Raw genomic sequence first — 18,763 nt, 5'->3', positions numbered from 1 at the left:
TTATTAAATGCGTTATTCATTCCAGAATTTTTTTAAAAATCCATTTCAGACAAGGGTAATACTAACCAGAAGGCCTACAAATTTAGCCTACGTGGGAAGTATGGATTCCAGATGTAAAGATCATGCAATAAAAAATTGAGAGCTATTTACATATAATACTTTTCTACGCATTATAAATGCTAATCAACATGTACCTGAGAAAAAAATATCTGGCTATCCAACCAATACCAAAAATAATTACAAAACTCCACACAGATAAGACAGTGAAATGGTGTAAGAAAAACAACAGTCCCTGGAAATCAAAAGCCAGGTTCTGGTTGTAGCCCTGATACTCTCTCACATTGTGACCATAGGCTCATCAATTAACTTCCCTGGGCTGTAGTTTCCTCAGGTGTAAACAAACTGATTAGATTAGATGACCCTTAGGATTTCTTCCTCTTTAAAAATCTGTTTCTAAAAATAGCAACAACCAAAAAATCCATACTGAAGAGGTGGATAAGAAAAAATAATGCCATTTTCAAAAGAGTTAAAAACTTTTAAAGGGAAGGGAAGAATAACTTTTCCAGGACTACATCCACAGGCACCATGCTCCCGCCATGAGAAGTTTTTCACCTGCCGAGAGCAAAATTGACTGAGGTCACATGTTCCTAGTCAATTTCATTCACAGTAGGTGCTTTAAGACAGCAAAGCACCTCAGTTCACACACAGTACTACCAACTCAGAGAGTAAACTTGAAAGCAAGAAGATGACTAGAATGGGGGAAAAGAAAAACAAGGCAGAATAAAAACTACTGCTTCTTAAAAGAATAGATTCAGCCATTAAAAAAAAAAAGGTCAGAGTTAAGTCTAAGACAAATTTTCATCTTCAATTTGGTAACTCACATTACTTCTGCACTGATCACACTGCCTACCAAAGTTTAATTTACTGTCACTCTCAAATCGTGATTTCGGCAATTTTGTCTCATAGTGAGTTTTGGAATTTGTTACATAATTCTTAAATGGGAACCAACCAGGCTAAGTTTGAGAACCACTGTAGTAAAGCAATGGATAAATACAAGTATGGTTTAGCAAAAAGTGTTGACATTATAAAACCTTCATTTCAGGGGGTTTTTCTTTCCCTTTTTCTAAAACTTCCACAAATTGGGAAAAGAAAATGTAAGAGCCCTAGACATGAAAATAATTGTAATGGTATAGAAAGGAAATGATCTCATTTTTATAAATAATTCCAAAAACTAAAGATGGCTCCATGGATTGGGATACGTCTCTCATTCTCCTTCACTTACATACCTCAACCTGAAACTAAAACTAAGACCAAAGAAAGGATAATTTAGTACTTTCAAATACAGCACATACTCAACAAACTAAAAAATCAGTGAATATTTGTTAGGTTGCAAATGAATAAACATGGACCTTTATAAAATTAACCTCTAAGTCTAATCCACACAGGAAAATTTTAAAAGGAGTGGTGCTGATGCATACACACTATTAGAAACTGCGCTCAGTTCACCCATCTTGTCACTTTCACCTTCCATTAGTGAGGATAAGAAAAACTTTTTTTTTTTTTAAAGATTCGCCCTAAGCTAACACCTGTTGTCAATCTTTTTTTTTCTTCTTCCCCCCAAAACCCCCCCAGTACATAGTTGTATATTCTAGTTGTAGATCTTTCTAGTTCTGCTATGTGGCACACCACCTCAGCATGGCTTGATGAGCAGTGCTAGGTCTGTGCCCAGGATCTGAACTGGTGAAACCCTGGGCCGCTGAAGCGGAGCTCGTGAACTCAACCACTCAGTCACAGGGCTGGCCCCAGGAAAATTCTATTTAACACCATGAAGATCAAAGCTGTTTGTTCACTACTCTTAGAAAATCACTATAAAACGATATTATCCTGATAAAAATACACCAATAAATAAGTTAACTAAACCACGCTATCCTTTAATGAAGTGTTTTTCAAACTACAGATCTAAATCAATAAATTTAGTGTGTCATGGTCCACATTTAAAGAAATGAAATATAGTAAAAGAAGGGAAGGCGCTATGTCATAAAATTTGTTTCTGTTATACACCTGCATCCAAGTTTGTACTGGATTGTAATAGAAATTGAATTTCTTATCATAGGTTACTACCAAAAAGCATGAAAACGTTGCCTCAGTGGCAGCACAAGAGAAAAAGCACACCTTAAAATCAGCGAGACTTGGTTTAGAATCTTAGCTACTAGCTACTTGACCTTTGCTAAACTCTATCTTTCAGCTTCAGTGTCTTCTTGGGTAAACAGAACTAGTAAAAAACACTTAACTCTTAGGGTTTTAGCGAGAGGATTAGAGATAAAGTGCCTCATCCTATACCTGATATGTGGTAGGCACTCTTCACTGTTAAACTTTTCGGTCATTAATTTAAACATGAAGTTTGAAGAACTGTTACAAATGAATAGCTAAAATAATCTATTTCAAAGATACTAACAGGTTCAATTTTGTTCATGGCATGCAGAGGGATACACACAACAAAAAATAATAGCACAAGTTTGTATCTACATTGTATGTCATCACGAAATTCAAGAAGGCTATAAAGGAGAATCTATAATGATTTCATCTATGGGTCTAAGAGCAAATAATGATTAGAATATGACATAATCATATTAAAACCAAGAACTGAGACTAATCATACTTTTTCACTCAACTTCATCAATAATTATATTCTGGCAATAACACTTGAAAATGACCTATTTTCCTAGTAGTTACATCCAGAGTAAACACGTGAAAATAAACACCTCAAGTAAGCAAAATCATTCTCCTGAGTAGGTAAAAGCAATTAATTCCTTCACCAAATATTTATTGAGTACTTACTACATGCCAGGCACTATTCAGATTAGGCATTCAGTAATGAGGAAGTAGTCCCTATCCTACACTCTTGGAAAATTTGGCAAAGACACTGAAGTATGATGATGCTAAAAGCCTTGCCCCAAATAATTTCAAACTGAAAACAATAGTTTATTCTTGTGCTTCTGGGTCATCAGCTTATCTAACAAATCATGATCTTTTTAATTTTTTAATTACTTGGAAAATAAAAGTGAGAAAAATTTTTTTAAAATATCAATCTTATATTATGCAGCCAAATTTCAAATTAGTGCAAAATCAGTAAGTTACATATTCACATTTTAAAATCTATATGCATCTCAAAAATAAGCAACTGAAAATGCAAATTTCAAGTACGATATAAAATCGTGTTGTGTGTATATATACATACACATACATAAACGTATATAGAATTTTTGAAGACATTAAAAACTAACTGGAAACAAAATATTAACAATAGCTATTACACAGTGGTATCAGAGACATTTCCTCTTTATATCTTCTCTGTATTTTCTAAATTGTCTATGATATAACACTACAATAATTAGAAAAATTTTTTAAAAATGGAATTCTTCACTTAAACTTCATATAATTCCAGATATATTATAATAGGCATTACCCAAAATAGCTTCAGAACACTTTACATTTCACACAATCCAAAATGCATTTCATAAGTGTGATGGTATAACTAAAAATAAATCTCCAAATTAATAGATGAAGAAAAAAAGCCTAATTTATTTTTTATATGAGTCATTGTGCCCTCATCTTGGCTATTTTGCTCACTTTCTGAGATAACATATCTAATAATGTACCCCACAAAAGACAGACATTATAACATTTGAATTAATTAATACACCAGGTAATACTATTTTCCAGAAAGTATGGAATCCTGTAATATTAGTGTTCTCCATACTGATAGTTCAACACTTTATCTTTTCTTTCTACTTTTCTTAAGTTGCTTATATCTCAAACAAGTTTACCATCAGTCGCTTTTTTTCTGGCAAGATGAGGATTTTGCAGCTGTGAAAGAAAGCCATCTTACCAAGCAATGGAGACATGGGAATGAAAAAAATGTATCCATAGAAATGAACATTTACATGGTCAAGTAAAAAAATACTTGGATACAAATGTTACCCTGATTTCCTCAAATTGTTCAAAGGGTAATTATATGTATGATAATATCAATTCCTTTTGGAAACAATGAAAGTGAAAGGAAAAGTTTAAGGTATTTATTTCCATTTCCTTCCTTAGTGGGCAGGGAAAGGAGAGTTAAAAGCGTATATGATTCGGTCAGATCAGTGGCGCAGTGGTTAAGTGCGTACATTCCACTTCAGTGGCCAGGGGTTGGCCGGTTCGGATCCGGGGTACGGACATGGCACCGCTTGGCAAGCCATGCTGTGGTAGGCATCCCACATATAAAGTGGAGGAAGATGGGCACGGATGTTAGCTCAGGGCCAGTCTTCCTCAGCAAAAGAGGAGGACTGTGGCAGATGTTAGCTCAGAGCTAATGTTTCTCAAAATAAATAAATAAAATTTTTTTAAAAAAATACATAAAATACATAAATAAAAATACATAAAAGTGCATATGATGATCTACTACTAAGTCAAAAAAAGTTGTAAATAGTTATAATCCTAATTTTCTTCTGAGGTATACAAAACATGAAAATTTAAAGATTTTCTTTGGTAATAGCTATTGATTTCAAAGATTTTTCCTCCTTTTCTTTACCTGTATTTTCTGGGTTTTCTGCAATGAATATTACTTTTGTTTTTCCTTAATGGAGAAACATGGTAATTTAACTGAAATTTTCAAAATAAATTAATTTAAACATTTGATCTTCTATAATTAAATAGGAATCAGTTTTCCTGGCTAAGGAGAACAAATGTTCCTTATGCACAGACTGCTAAAAGGATAATTTATTATGGGCCCACAATTCCAAAATATCAACAGCTCTAAAATCCGTAACTCATTTGGTCGTAATTCCTGACAAGACCAGAGGTAAAGCTATTTATAATCATTATTTGTCTCACTTAGCTTGAATATCCATATCTTTTGCTGCCGAAATATTAACGTCCAAGATCCTGCTGGAATGTTTACATATAGTTCATACACTTTATTAATTTTCTGAAATATGAAAAATTGATTTCTAATACATATAAGGCTTCAAATGGTTCAGATAAAAAACTGTGGATCTGTTATATAGATCTTATGTAAACCTCTTTTATGTGTGACATAAATTTATTAACTTCATTGGGAAAAACAAGAACTATCATATTAACTCTATGCTTGAATCCTTACATTAGCTATCTAATGAGATTTTTAAAAATTAGTCCCCAATGTAACTCCTTCTGGTTCGTTTAAGAATCAAAGGACTCCACATTCAATACAATGCTTGGTGTACTTCTCTTCATTACACACCGATTAAAGGCTACTATAAAATCAACATAGTAGAGCTCTTAGATGATAAAAGAGAAAGTTTAAGAATTAGTTAGATCTGTTCATTAATATGGATAACAATAACAGCATATCAGAATAAAGTATACTCTACAGAAAATAATTTATATGATTTCATTTACTGTGAGATACACTCTCTTTTAGGGAAGAATTACGCTCAATGACAAAGAAATAGAACATTCGTAAGCTTTTCTGCTTCTAAAGCAGTACATATTAATGACAAAATGAAGACTGAAAGACTTAAATTCCTCAACAAAATTAAAAACCATACATACAGCTTCTACTTTGAACTTCTAAAAGAAAAAGTTTTAAAACTCTAAAAAACAAATACATAAATACAGAAACCCTAAAGCATTAGTTTTATGATGTTTCTCTAAGAGAATATGCCCAAAAACAAAAATGGATAGAAAAAAAATAAGAAAGAATCCAGTAATTTAATATGAGGGTTGAATGACAATTATATTAAGGACAGATATTCACCTTCTTTGGGCTGAGCCATAACTGGAGTCTGAGTTTCCTTTGTATATGTGACGATTTCTCGAGGAGGAAAGTCAACTTGTGTAATTTTAGCCATTCCAAGTTTAATAGGTCCTCGTCTAAATAAAGTGAACACAAATGTTTTTAAATACAACAAATGATACATTTTAACTACATCAAACCATGTTATTATGGAAAAGTAAGAATTAAACATTGTGTATCCAACATTGTAATTTAAACCCCTGTTTTACTCAAGAAATTTAGATGAGCAATGAACTGGCTTTATCTTAACAAAAGAATTAGAAGGTAGCAAAAACAAAAGATATATCTAAATCATTCCAGGTGTTTATTTTCACTTTAAAAACACAAATAATTTAGTTTCTTAGAGCAAATGTGTGGGTAATAAAAGAACAAGAGGACATGAATTTCAGAGTGGACTGCTGATTATGGCTGATAATGAGAAGTGTTTTTAGCAAGGACATGATTGTGGGCTTTTTTGAAGAGTCAGATTTGGATCTCACTCAGATCATGTTTTGTTCCCTTCACCATCAGAAGATTTCAGCTTTAAGACTGAAAAGTAAGTTTCCGTTGAAAATCTTTTACTCTACTTATATTTTTGAGAAATTGAGAATCATAAAGTCAATTTATATTTTAAAATGAAATTTTAACTTTTAAATCTCTAATCTCTGCAAGCTCAGTATTGTCCTTGATTCATATGTGGACAAACTACAGTACAGATATTTTATACTTAAGCTAAAGCAATAGATCTTTTGAATACTATAAAACTACTGAACTCAATTCTGTTATAAATAGAGGGAATACATTCTTTTTTGACAAACAGAAGAGAGTTGTGGCTGAAGAAAATAGACCAAAAGAAAAACATCTTTTATTAGCTATCTGGGGGATGTTTTTTTCATTATTATATTGGATGTTTAAATTCTAAACCAAATAAAGTGTGCTTCCAAACCCCCAAATAAGTTCTCAATTATGAAGCTGTCTTAAAAGGCTATCTAACAAAGACACTGCTGTAACTTCCAGAATATCAAGCAGGATATCTGAAATATATATATATATATCTCATTGATAATACAATCATTTTTTTCTTATATAATATAAACATCCTTTTAAAAATCTTGAACAAACAAGTATAATAAAATTAGTTTTTTAATTTAATTCAAAAAATTAATTATCTCTAAGGTCCCAAATGTGGGCCCATAAGAAATTTTTAATGTGTTTTCCACTTTAAGAATATTTAGCCTTAAAAAAAAATCAAAGAATTAAATGAAAAAACTTAAGTACATATGAAGTAATCTAGTATTCAAAGAATAAAATTTGAAATAAGAAACTTTATTTTCTGATTTTTAAGATGTAAATCATATGAAAAGTAAATCACTCATATCTGGAAAAAAAAGGTCAAGCCAACAACATTAGGAACAAGTTACTAACTTGAGTGAATATAGGTTCTAACAGATAAAAATCACAATATTAGAACAAATAAACGAAATATTCCAAGATTCAGAGGTAGAAGGGTAGAGAAGTAATACCTCACTTATCCAAAAGCCACTTTTACTGAGAATAAGGAAGCAGTTCGGGGTCGGAGGAGCCTCAGGGCAGCCAATTGAGAGGCCTTCCAGTTAATGTACAAGAAGCTCATATACTTTTCTTATATGCCCTAACTCAAGGCTTATTTACTCTTACTGTAGACATAATTTCAAAAGGTAGCTATCATATGTTTTAGGAGCTGCAAAATATCACGAGAAAAGAGCTATCTAAGTCAAGTACGATGGCAGCAGCAAACATAATGTGCATTGGAGACTAGAATAAATGAGTGAATAAATGAATTAATGAATAAATCAATAGCTATCTGGGGCCACAGTGTAGAGACCAACAGCTCTGTTCCTCTCAAAACCTTAGAAATCATCAGTGAATTTTAATATAGGGAAACAAATTAATATTCATATCAAGTAACCCAGAAAAGGTTCAGTATCACGTAGAGTATGTATTAGAAAAAGTCTGGGAAGTTTGTAACTCATCTTAGAAAAACCTACATCAAAAACACAGAAATAATAAAAGGAATTTGGACACTTAAATGGGTAGACTTAGGGTACCTAGATTAGCAGATACCTAGAGTATTTCTTTCACCAATGATAGGGGATAAATGAGGTGTCACAGTAAAAGGTAACTCTTTTCCTAACTAAATACTGTGTATTAGAAATTTAAGGAAAATAAAATCAGTACAGTTTCACAAAGAATCAGATTAATTATAAAAGAGGGAAGATAATAAATCTATTCAATACCCCAAATCGGAATCTGAGTGAAGCTGAAGAACTGATGGATCTGTATCCCAATGCAGCGTCCTAAATGGTTGTAGGACAACCATGAAGCATTAGCAAAAAAGGTCATAAGTTAGTCAAGCAAATACATTCTATGAATAGCTAAAGCTAAAGTACTGTTCACAATTAAAAACCACATGTTCTGGTTAGTATGAAAAAAACAAGTATCATCACTCAATGCTCTAGTGCATGCAATAAGCATAAAATGGTTAAAGATGCAAACATACAACCCAGAATAGTTAACAGACAGTATTTTCAGGTTATGGGAAAGTAATACAGCTTAATAATAGCTAAGAACAGCCAAAGCATCCAACAATTCAAATAATACATTATTTCTGGATGATAACAAGCTAAGCTATAAAAGTAGTTAAAATTTTCAGTTTCCTAATAAAAAAACATTAGTAAAAACATCTTGGTTAACATATTATAATCTTGCCCAAAGCAATGAATGTGTGCAGGAAATTGTCATATTGGTAAAGGAAATGAGTCAACACATAAGCCTTTTGGTAAGAAAACCAAAGACTATTCCACTGGGATACAAAATAGCTAAAGTTTCCAAAATGTGACCCTTACGTAATTTATAGGTTAAGCACTGCCCTGGGCTCACATGTAATCTGTTTGAGAACAACTAAAGATTTCTGTCTCTAGAAAAAATAGATTTTTCCCAGGAAAAATATTTTATGTTCAAAGGATTTGCCTAAACTAACTAAACTTTTGGAGAATAGCAATCCCAAATAAATATTCAGTGTGTTTTAGACTTGCCTCCTGGGTAAATAATTTACATGGGATCTTTTCCATTTAAGCCAAGTCTAGTCATTACTAGAACAAAAGGTACTTTATCGCACCGGCATTCTTGGAGGTTAGCAATATATAAGATAATTATGTACAGTACTACATGATGTTCATAGTCCCTATTACAAAGTTATGCACAATATATTCAGTGCTACCATTTTTGTCAAATGTATTTGTTTTTCACTTATATTACACATAAGTTATAATGTACAACACTAAAACTGCTGTAATATTTAAATAAAACAAATGATTTCTATACTTTACTTGCCTGTACAATTTATCAGCAAAAACAATCAGAGGAATTGAACGAGAGAAATCCTTCACTTTAAAAATATAAAGAAAGATCTCAGGGCTTAACAAGATTGTGCGCATGTAAATAAAGATGAGGCCATAGTGAAGATTTACTTTGTACTAAGCAATGAACAGCAACAAACTTAGGCTTTGTTAAACCAGAAGCAGTTCTTACGAGATGCTCTCCAAGGAACGTTCTGTCCACAGCCTTTACATTATGAGAGCTCTAGCTGTTATCAGTGACATAGAGCTCCTTGTTGAGGATGTCATTTTAGTCTAAAATCAAATAAAATTTTACCTCAAAATACAGCCAGTACCGAAAATCCATTGCACAACATATGGGATTATATTTATTAAAAGCATCTGCAGACATATAAAGTAAAATTCCAATATAATCCAAAACCCTGAGAGATAAACTGATCAAGAACGGAAAAAAGGAACAAGAGGCATGGATTACCCAATTAAGCAACTGTCACCTAAATTTTAGAGATAACAGAAGTGACTGAGAAAGTGAACTAGAAACTTAATGAAATGCAACTTTATAATCTGCAAAATTAGAGAAATATCACTTTTCATGGCTTTTGATATTTACTCATAAATTACCACCAGGCCTAACATAAATTTTTGGCATTTAGAAATAGTGATTCAGGGGCTGGCCCGGTGGCGTAGTGGTTAAGTTCCTGTGCTCCGCTTTGGTGGCCCAGCATTCACAGGTTTGGATCCCGAATGGCAGACCTAGCACTACTCATCAAGCCACACTGTGGCAGCATCTCACACAAAATGGAGGAAGACTGGCACAGATGTTAGCTCAGCAACAATCTTCCTCAAGCAAAAAGGGGAAGATTGGCAAGAGATGTTAACTCAGGGCCAATTTCCCTCACAAAAAATTAAAATAAAATAAAAGGAAAGGAAATAGTGATTCAGACATGTTTTGAGATCCTATTTGGTAATGTCTATATATCTTTTCCTACTCCCAGAGTGTACTAATCTTAGACTGTCTTGGCCAACTAATGAAGTTGAGTGTATAGGTTCATACATCTCACACATCTACACAGATTTTCCTGTGATACTTCTTTTTCTCTTTATTCTTTCATTATGACCATGTCTGCTCATTTCACAGTTCATTCTGTTTCATTCTCGGACCTCAGCATTCTTTTTGTGTGTGTGAGGAAGATTGGCCCTGAGCTAACATCTGTTGCCAATCTTCCTCTTCTTGCTTGAGGAAGATTGTTGCTGAGCTAACATCTGTGCCAGTCTCCCTCCATTATGTGTGAGATGCTGCCACAACATGGCTTGATGAGGGCTGCTAGGTCCACGTCTGGGATCTGAACCTGCGAACCCTGGGCCGCTGAAGTGGAGCATGCGAACTTAACAACTATGCCACCGGGGCAGCCCTCCAGCATTCTTTTTAAAAAGCCATATATTCAGCAATGCTGTTTTTCACTGCCAACAGCACCAATTAATCAACAATATTAATTATCTCTTTACTATGGAATTTGGAGATGATTAAGTAGGATTCATGGTTTCCTACTCTTATTATGTGTATATGTGTGTGTGTCTGTATATAAATGAACATACTCAGCCCTCTTGAAAATTAATGATTAAAAATGAGTCTGTGGGGGTCAGCCCCATAGCCAAGTGGTTGAGTTCGCACACTCTGCTTTGGCGGCTCAGGGTTTCGCCAGTTCAGATCCTGGGTACATGCTCATCAAGCCATGCTGGGATGGCATCCCACATGGCAGAACTAGAGGGACCTACAATTAGAATATACAACTATGTACTGGGGGGCTTTGGGGAGAAGAAGAAGAAGAGAAAAAAAGAGATTGGGAACAGATGTTAGCTCAGGTGCCAATCTTTAAAAAAAAAAAAAGTCTCAAAGAAGACAATGTAGATTAAATGTAAGATTAAAAAGATATAATAAGGTCATCTCATTCAAAGAGAGGATTTTTTCCTCTCCTGTTAAACTTAGAGGAAACCAATTTTGTATTCATTCTCCAATAAGAACAAACACTCCTAAAGATATTTAAATACCTGTTTTCTTGTTTTACAACTTTTCATTAAAAATCTACACTTTAAACACAAGTTAGCACATTATGCTTAGAACTTTTCAATACAATGAGTATCTTCAAATTAATCACGTAATTACTAGAATGTAAGTTCCATAAAGGATCAGGAACCTTTTATTTTCTGTGGTAATCTATAGTATTTAACATTAAATTGGCAATTCAATAGATAAGTGTTCTATATATAAATATTTTTCTTTACAGTATTTACTCCCTGTACCAATTTACAATATTCCAATGCATCTCTAAGAATCTCTAGATTTTCCAATGAAAGTCAGGAGGACATGTTTTAATTCATATTAATTTAAAAAACCAAGCAGGTAGTACATAGTATTTTTGAAAGCAAACTTACTGGCACTGAATTAAAACAATCTCTCCTATTCGAAATCAAGAACACTGAGTTTGGAATAAATACAGTATAGAGTCTACATAAGAATAATATATATCATCAAATAAAGAAATTTAATAAATATAATACTTTTTTATTTTGGGAAATATTTTTACTATGGTAATACTGTAGGAGGAAAAAACCCTTCTCTTGAAAATACTACTTGCTTATTAGCAAAGGAATATTTAACATATTTGTATAAAAATACGGAAGTAGGAAGTATGAAACAAGTAAGTTTAATGTTAAAAATAAATTTAGATTAAATGAATTTAGCCTTAATCTATAATACATACTATTTTATAAGGTAGCATGATTTCTAAAAAGAAAGTTCTGATTTTTCTTAAATGATAGAGTTATGTCGTTTACTTTAAACGACAGTATTGCTGAGATGTGCAATTTGGTTCTATATACAGAAAAGTTTTGGAAAGCACAACTTGAATTCAAACTGGTGAGCCTTTTGTGCCTTCTAATTGTTAACGATGACCTGATTATTCAGGAACCGATTAAAGCAGTGAGTTTATAGATTCTCTATCTCCCTTGCTTCTTTTTTATTGCCCTGCCTTTTAGATACTCATTACTTCCTTGTCACTTCAATGAGAGGGGTTCAGGCACAAAGAAGATAAAACTTCTCAGTGTATTTCTTATTAAAAAGTGTGTTAAGTGATCTTCCAGAGGAGGACATTTAACGTCCTGGACCAAAGTAAGGATTCTGAATAAAGATTTTAACTAATTATGTTGAATCTCATTCAACTGTCACAAGAAGTCAAAAACTGATCCTGTTAAATCAAGACTTCGGATTATTGCGTGAACGTATGACAAAAAGAATAAGTAATAATACTTTTCCCAATACAATCTTCGGAAAGAACCTGAAACCCTAATAAACTTTTGAAAAGCAAGTCCCAACATGTGTACAGTATCCTAAAACAAACGTGAAATACAGTTTTATAAAGAAGATGCGAGTTCAGGAAAACTTGGCACTAAGCATTACCGTTCTTTTAATTGTGGCATAACTGACATATAATATTATATTAGTTTCAGGTGTACAACATAATGATTCGATATTTGTATATATTTTGAAACGATCACCACGATAAGCCTAGTTAACATCCATCACTACACAGTTATAGATTTTTTTCTTGTAATGAGAACTTTTAAGATCTACTCTCTTAGCAACTTTCAAATATGCAATCAAGTAGTATTAACTATAGTCACCATGCTGTACATTACATCCCCATGACTTATTTTATAACTGAAAGTTTGTACCTTTTGACCCCCTTCACCCATTTAGCCCACCCCCAAACCCCCACCTCTGGCAACCACCAATCTGTTGTCTGCATTTATGAGCTTGCTTTTTTTCAGTTTCCACATATAAGTGAGATCATACAGTATTTGTCTTTCTCTGTCTGACTTATTTCACTTTGTATAACGCCCTGGAGGCAGTAAATATTCTTAACATTTCCTCCGCAATTATTCCTTATTCTTGATACTTTATGCATTATTCTTTTCTATCTTAATTAGAACAAGTGACTTAATAGGGCACAATTGGGCTGTTCAACTGAATTGTTTAGATTTTCAACTACTGAATGGGGAAATAAGCACCACAGAGAAGTTTTTTACACTATTTATACCCAAAACATTCACTTAATAACCAGTATGAAATTTATATAAACAGAAAAAATTTAAATGAACTAACACCTCTATTTTTAATATAAATTAATTAGCATAAAATCAGTTAACTATTCGATACTAAGTTAATCAAATGTGACAGATAAAATACTGTAAAACAAAACAAAGCAAAACAATTTCCCCCCATTTACAACAAACAACTTCTATGCCATTTAGATTTCAAAATGTTAGAACTAACTCAGCATAACTATATGGAGTCCCTCTAAAGCATCAACAGTATCTGGGCACTAAATACATTCTATCATTAAAATATTAAAAGAAAATTACGGTACCTAGATCCCACTGCACCATCTCCAGAGTCTTGGCTTCCAGCTTCGCTTGGGGTGCTCACAGATTTGGAGGATGGAGACATAGGAGGAGGGACTAAATAGTGAAATAGACAGGTATCCGCTGTTACTACACGGAGAGGTTGCTCAGCTTATGACGTTTCAAAAGTAATTTAACATGAAGTAATTAACAAAAAAGAAAAAATAATGGCAAACCAAAAAACAAAAATACATGAATGAAAATGAACAGTAGAAAGAAGAGGAGAAAGACAAAGTTAACAATGCATGCTGACGATTCATGCAATTTCTCTGGCAAAATGCACTTGGGCTTTATATTTAAAAAAAAAAAAAAGCAAGATTATGGAAGGATGCATCTTCATCTCAGCCAACACCAAATGTGGGTACTAATCTTTAAAGGAGAGCATTCCTTCTCCCCTTTCTAACTTCTCACTTTTAAGATCACTTGATTGTAAGTATTATTTATAATTGCTGTCAAAATCAAAATTCTGAAATATGCTTCAAAAGTCATGTACTCTCTGACTGTCCGAGATTTATTTTAAAATGTTAACTTTTGTCTAACAATTTTTTCTTTCAAAAATTATATCTTCAGTGATTTCATTTTCCTCCCACCAAAAAGGGGCCAATTTAGAGAAATATTTGTAGTTAAAGGAATGACTCCTTTAAAATGCCATTAGTTTCCAGCAATTTGGGTGAAAAATGCAAACAGTCCATAAAACGGCATGCCTTCTAGACATGATGCATAACATAAAGTGATGCATGCAACTTAAATAAGGCAAGACTTATGGTAACTTCCTTACCCCAGTATTCAGAAAAAACTGAAGTGTACAGACAAAGATACAGACACCCAAAATATTCTTAATCCCTTCTTATAGAAAAATACACATTTTTCATAGTATATAAAACAAACAGCAAATGCTTTCTCCTAAATCGTCACTTTTAATATTATATACTAACAGTTGATCATACATATTTCATGCTATTACATTTGTAAAACTTTTTGATTACTATTGCAGGGAGTATAGGAGGAGCATCACTGCCATCTTCTGGTTAAACTTTACCATAAATGTCCCCAATCCCAAGTATCTTTTTAAAATAATTTTTTTAATGTACAATATTAAGTGACCAATATATTTTATGTTGAGCTGCAAGCCCTTCTTTTACTAGTCTACTGAAAAAAAGGTTAAGTTCCTAGTTATAGAAGAACTAATCGAAAGAAGTATGTATTTAATTAAAAGCCTGTGTCTTTGGAAGTCACATTCACTGAACCCTTATAATTATGTTTAAATGATTATACACACTACAGTAAAAACAGTGGGCTTGCTAATCTAACAAAATGTAAAGGTATAATATGATGAATTACATCTTAAACACAGGTATGAAACTGATCATCCTTATTTTTTCAATGGCAAATTCTACTGGTAACCAATAATAAGCTTAGAAGAAAAAAAACCATAGCTAGGATGTTTGTCTCCTGAGATACAGTGGTTAATTCTTGCTTAAATTCCAAAGGACTATAAAAACATAATCCAGTGTTTCTAATTTTGTGATTAAACTCTCAGAAACAATGACAAAACCAGATCACCTTCATACAGTTCTCAAGTGCATAGGCCTGTGCTACGTGCTGCGTGTGTAACTCAAAGTAGCTAAACATGACTTGTATGTGAAGTGAAAGAACATGAATGTCTCCTAACTTCTCTTAGGCTACACTTCCACATCTTTTTGTCCACCTCTCACTGTGAGCCTTCCCCTAGCCTAAGTGCCAACTAATAGAAGAATAACAAGTAACATCTAACCGTGGTTTGCCTATTGTGCTGTAAGCAGAAATATGTGTTTCTTAAATTATAGTGAGGGACTACACTACTTTCACATGAAAAATTTTCAAAGAAGAAATTTTATATTCTTTAAATTACATACTTCATGCTTAGGAAAATAATTTTTCTCAGTACATAATATTAGAAATATTAGAGGAAAATAGTAATATTTCTACACATCTAATTAATTCATGGTGAACTATAAAATCCTTTTCCAGTTTAATACCTTTATTCCCCTTTCTGGTCATTTGAACTATCAATGATCCCACTCAAGTTCAAGAGTATCTTACTTGGTTAAGACTACATTTAAAAAAAATGTTACCTCAAATTCTTTACGGAAATAGGTTAAACAGTAATTATACATACATAAGTAAATACACTAACATAGCCATTTCTGAAATAAAAGTTTCAGAAATAAAAAATAAATCACAGAGTGATTCTACCAAATTATCACAGTTTCTCAGCCAGAAGCAAAATAAATCACTATGACTTCAAATTTATAATTAGATAAAAATCTCCATCCCAGAGCTATATTCTTCCTGCCAAAAGACAGTTTTCAAGCCAGCTGATGGAGAGGACTCACAAAAGACTCAAAATTATTATCTCGCCCACCAACTTCATCTTGCAATAATAAATAATGTATACCACAGAAGGGACAAACCTGGAATAAGAAAATTACTATCACTGAAAAAGGAGAAATGTTAATAGGAAAAAAGGGAATGGTGACATTATTTGGTGACTACCATATTTTAACCCAGTTAGTCTAGAAAAATGAAAGAATACAGTAACTGCACACAAAGGCAATGCCACTATACTCCCAGACTCTAACAAATGACCACCAAGAACAAATAAATGCATGCATTCAGGGAGGTTAAAAAAACTGAACTCATACCCTCTCACAATCTCAGAAAAGACTCAATTCTAGAATTCATTTTTAAAGATGGTTTAAGAGTCCAATCAACTTTGAAAATAACATAAGCTGTTACTAATTCGCTTCCGTCAAGTAAGTGAGATATTATTTGCTTACTAAGAACAGCAATTCAATCAGATTATCTTTACTCCACAGTTCTGTACATAAAATAGCCTAAAACAAGGCTTTAAATAGTACAAAGATAAAAGATTTAATACAAACATATGTGAGTATGTGAACGAATTTAAGCTTTTTAGAAGTTTAGAGCAAAGATAGCTATTTCCTTCTTTGAGAACCAAGGGAGAAAAATATCAAGTAAACTGACAAACAAATATACCCAGAGCATTCACTGATCATGTAAGTAATACTGAGAGGCTGTGACTCTCATTCTATAGGATAAAAGGCCAATCAAGAAGGCCCTTCCTGCCAGCTTAGATCTTGGCCTTCCAAGGATATAAAACTAACATTGCCGCCTTTTGGCCTGTGAAGAAAAAAACAGAATGTTTTTAAGCTGCAAAGGACATGGGAATGGACCTAGATTTAGAATTAGAATTAAGTTCAAGTCAACCACTCGAGACTATACAGAAGTCTGAGATGAAGGATTGGCACACAGCCCAATTATTTTTCATGTAGAAGAAAACCTCCAGCAAGAAGGGGCTTTTTTTTACCCGGAAGGACCTAGAAAAAGCGCACAGCCAAGGAAAGTGAATGTAGGGAGTGGGAATGTTGGTAGAAGTGATCGAAATGGAAGGAGTGAGCTCCTAAGATAACCCAAAGTTGTGAGGCCTCTTCTAGCTCAATTATGATACTTGGTCCTTCAACACAGTCTGTGTTACAATAATGCCCCCTTGTGGATACAAGTGCTCCTAGTTTGGAATATTAATATTTAAATACTCGTTTTTCATACCTTACTCTTTTTGTCCTGAAAGGTGTTGCTTTAAACCTTAACTCTCTGAAATACTAATTTCTCCCTTTTCTATGGCCCCTTCTCCTGATAATGAAGTTCAAATATCCTCTACTAATCTCCCCTAATTGTTTCATTTCCTTTACTCTCTTCAGTGTAATTCAGAGTACCAGATAAATTTTTTTAATGAAATTATTAAATAAAAATAAAATTTTGTAGTATTAAAATACTATAAGGAACGACTGTTTTAAATTAGGCAAAACTGAAAAAATGACTTGGATAGGGAAAGCATTCTATCTAAAAACCAGATTCACCAGTTATAAGAAAGTACTAGGAATGTAATGTACAACATGACAACTAGAGTTAACACTGCTGTGTGATATACAGCAAAGTTGTTAAGAGAGTAGATCCTAAGAGTTCTCATCACAAGGAGGAAATTTTTTTCTTTTCTTTTTATTGTATCTATATGAGATGATGGATGTTAACTAAACCTACTATGGTAATCATTTTATAATATATGTAAATCAAACTATCATGCTGTACACCTTAAATTTATAGTGATGTATGTCAATTATTTCTCAGTAAAACTGGAAAAAAATCAGATTTAAAATATTCAAAAGTTATCAGGAGAGAGTGTGAAATAAGTAAAGCAATACTTATTTGGACTAGCAAATTTCTTTTGTTTCTTCCTAATAAAAGAAAATCCAGGTAATAAACTACCACACTAATCAAGGTACTGTTACCCTAATGATACAGACTTATGCTACAGAGTAATTGGTAATATCTGTTTTCATCTCTCTACAAGATGGTTAAAGCAGTAGTTAGACATACAAAACGAAATTCACTTTTTTTTATCATCAGTGTTTAGGAACTCCATATTTGATATAACATGTCTTGAAGTTGTGCCTAAAATTAACTTTCTTAAGACTGGCCACATAAATTTAGTTTAAAAAAAAAAAGAAATCAAGCCATACCTCTTTTATGAAATATTCACATTTCAATTTCCACTACATATTTCCTAAAATCTAAAGATCAGATTTTGTTGTTGTTGCTTTTAAAGCATATGGCTTTTATTTGGCCTTACCAGGTAGAAAGACATATGACCTAATAATCATTGAACAAACATTTAAGTGTCTAACCTTTGCTGGGCACCAGGGATAAAAATGTAATATATTGTCCCTGCTCTCAAGCAACTCTGATAAAAAGCAGTCAAATGACCAAATAATCTACCAGCAAAGAGAAGCCAAGAGAGGTTTTACTAGCTATATCTTTTTTAAAAGACAAATTCTTTTCAGTAGAATAAAAAAAAGAAAAAAGTCCATTTTAGGAAAACAATAGATTGATGTTTTTAATAAATCCTCTTTAATATTCTAGCAGTGTTTTTATACTTCTACAATTTAAAAATATTTAATAAATACATTCTGTAGTGAAATAAAAAACAAGTATCCATCCTGGGTCATAATATAAAACGTATTTTTTATTATGGGTTACATTCAAGAAATTTTGACAGCCACTGCCCTCA

At 32.8% G+C, this 18,763-nt stretch overlaps 1 protein-coding gene across 8 annotated transcripts in view; it reads right to left on the bottom strand.

Annotated features, from left to right (window-relative positions):
* DYNC1I2 (dynein cytoplasmic 1 intermediate chain 2) overlaps positions 1 to 18,763 on the bottom strand; it is a 51,443-nt gene that overhangs the window by 23,587 nt on the left and 9,093 nt on the right. For 4 of the 8 annotated variants that reach the window (XM_014846588.3, XM_070508096.1, XM_014846587.3 and 1 more), the window contains exons 4-6: positions 13,602 to 13,692; positions 8,074 to 8,133; positions 5,780 to 5,895 (exon numbers count right to left, since the gene is read on the bottom strand). In XM_014846588.3, the coding sequence (XP_014702074.1) occupies positions 5,780 to 5,895; positions 8,074 to 8,133; positions 13,602 to 13,692 (267 nt within the window). The remainder of the gene's footprint in view (positions 1 to 5,779; positions 5,896 to 8,073; positions 8,134 to 13,601; positions 13,693 to 18,763) is intronic. The other 4 variants (XM_070508097.1, XM_070508098.1, XM_014846591.3 and 1 more) reach the window with 1 other exon arrangement.

This window comes from Equus asinus, chromosome 4, assembly GCF_041296235.1.
Source record: "Equus asinus isolate D_3611 breed Donkey chromosome 4, EquAss-T2T_v2, whole genome shotgun sequence".
NCBI lineage: Eukaryota > Metazoa > Chordata > Mammalia > Perissodactyla > Equidae > Equus > Equus asinus.
The sequence above is the reverse complement of the archived record's forward strand: the minus strand, read 5'-3'. Positions and strand labels throughout refer to the sequence as shown.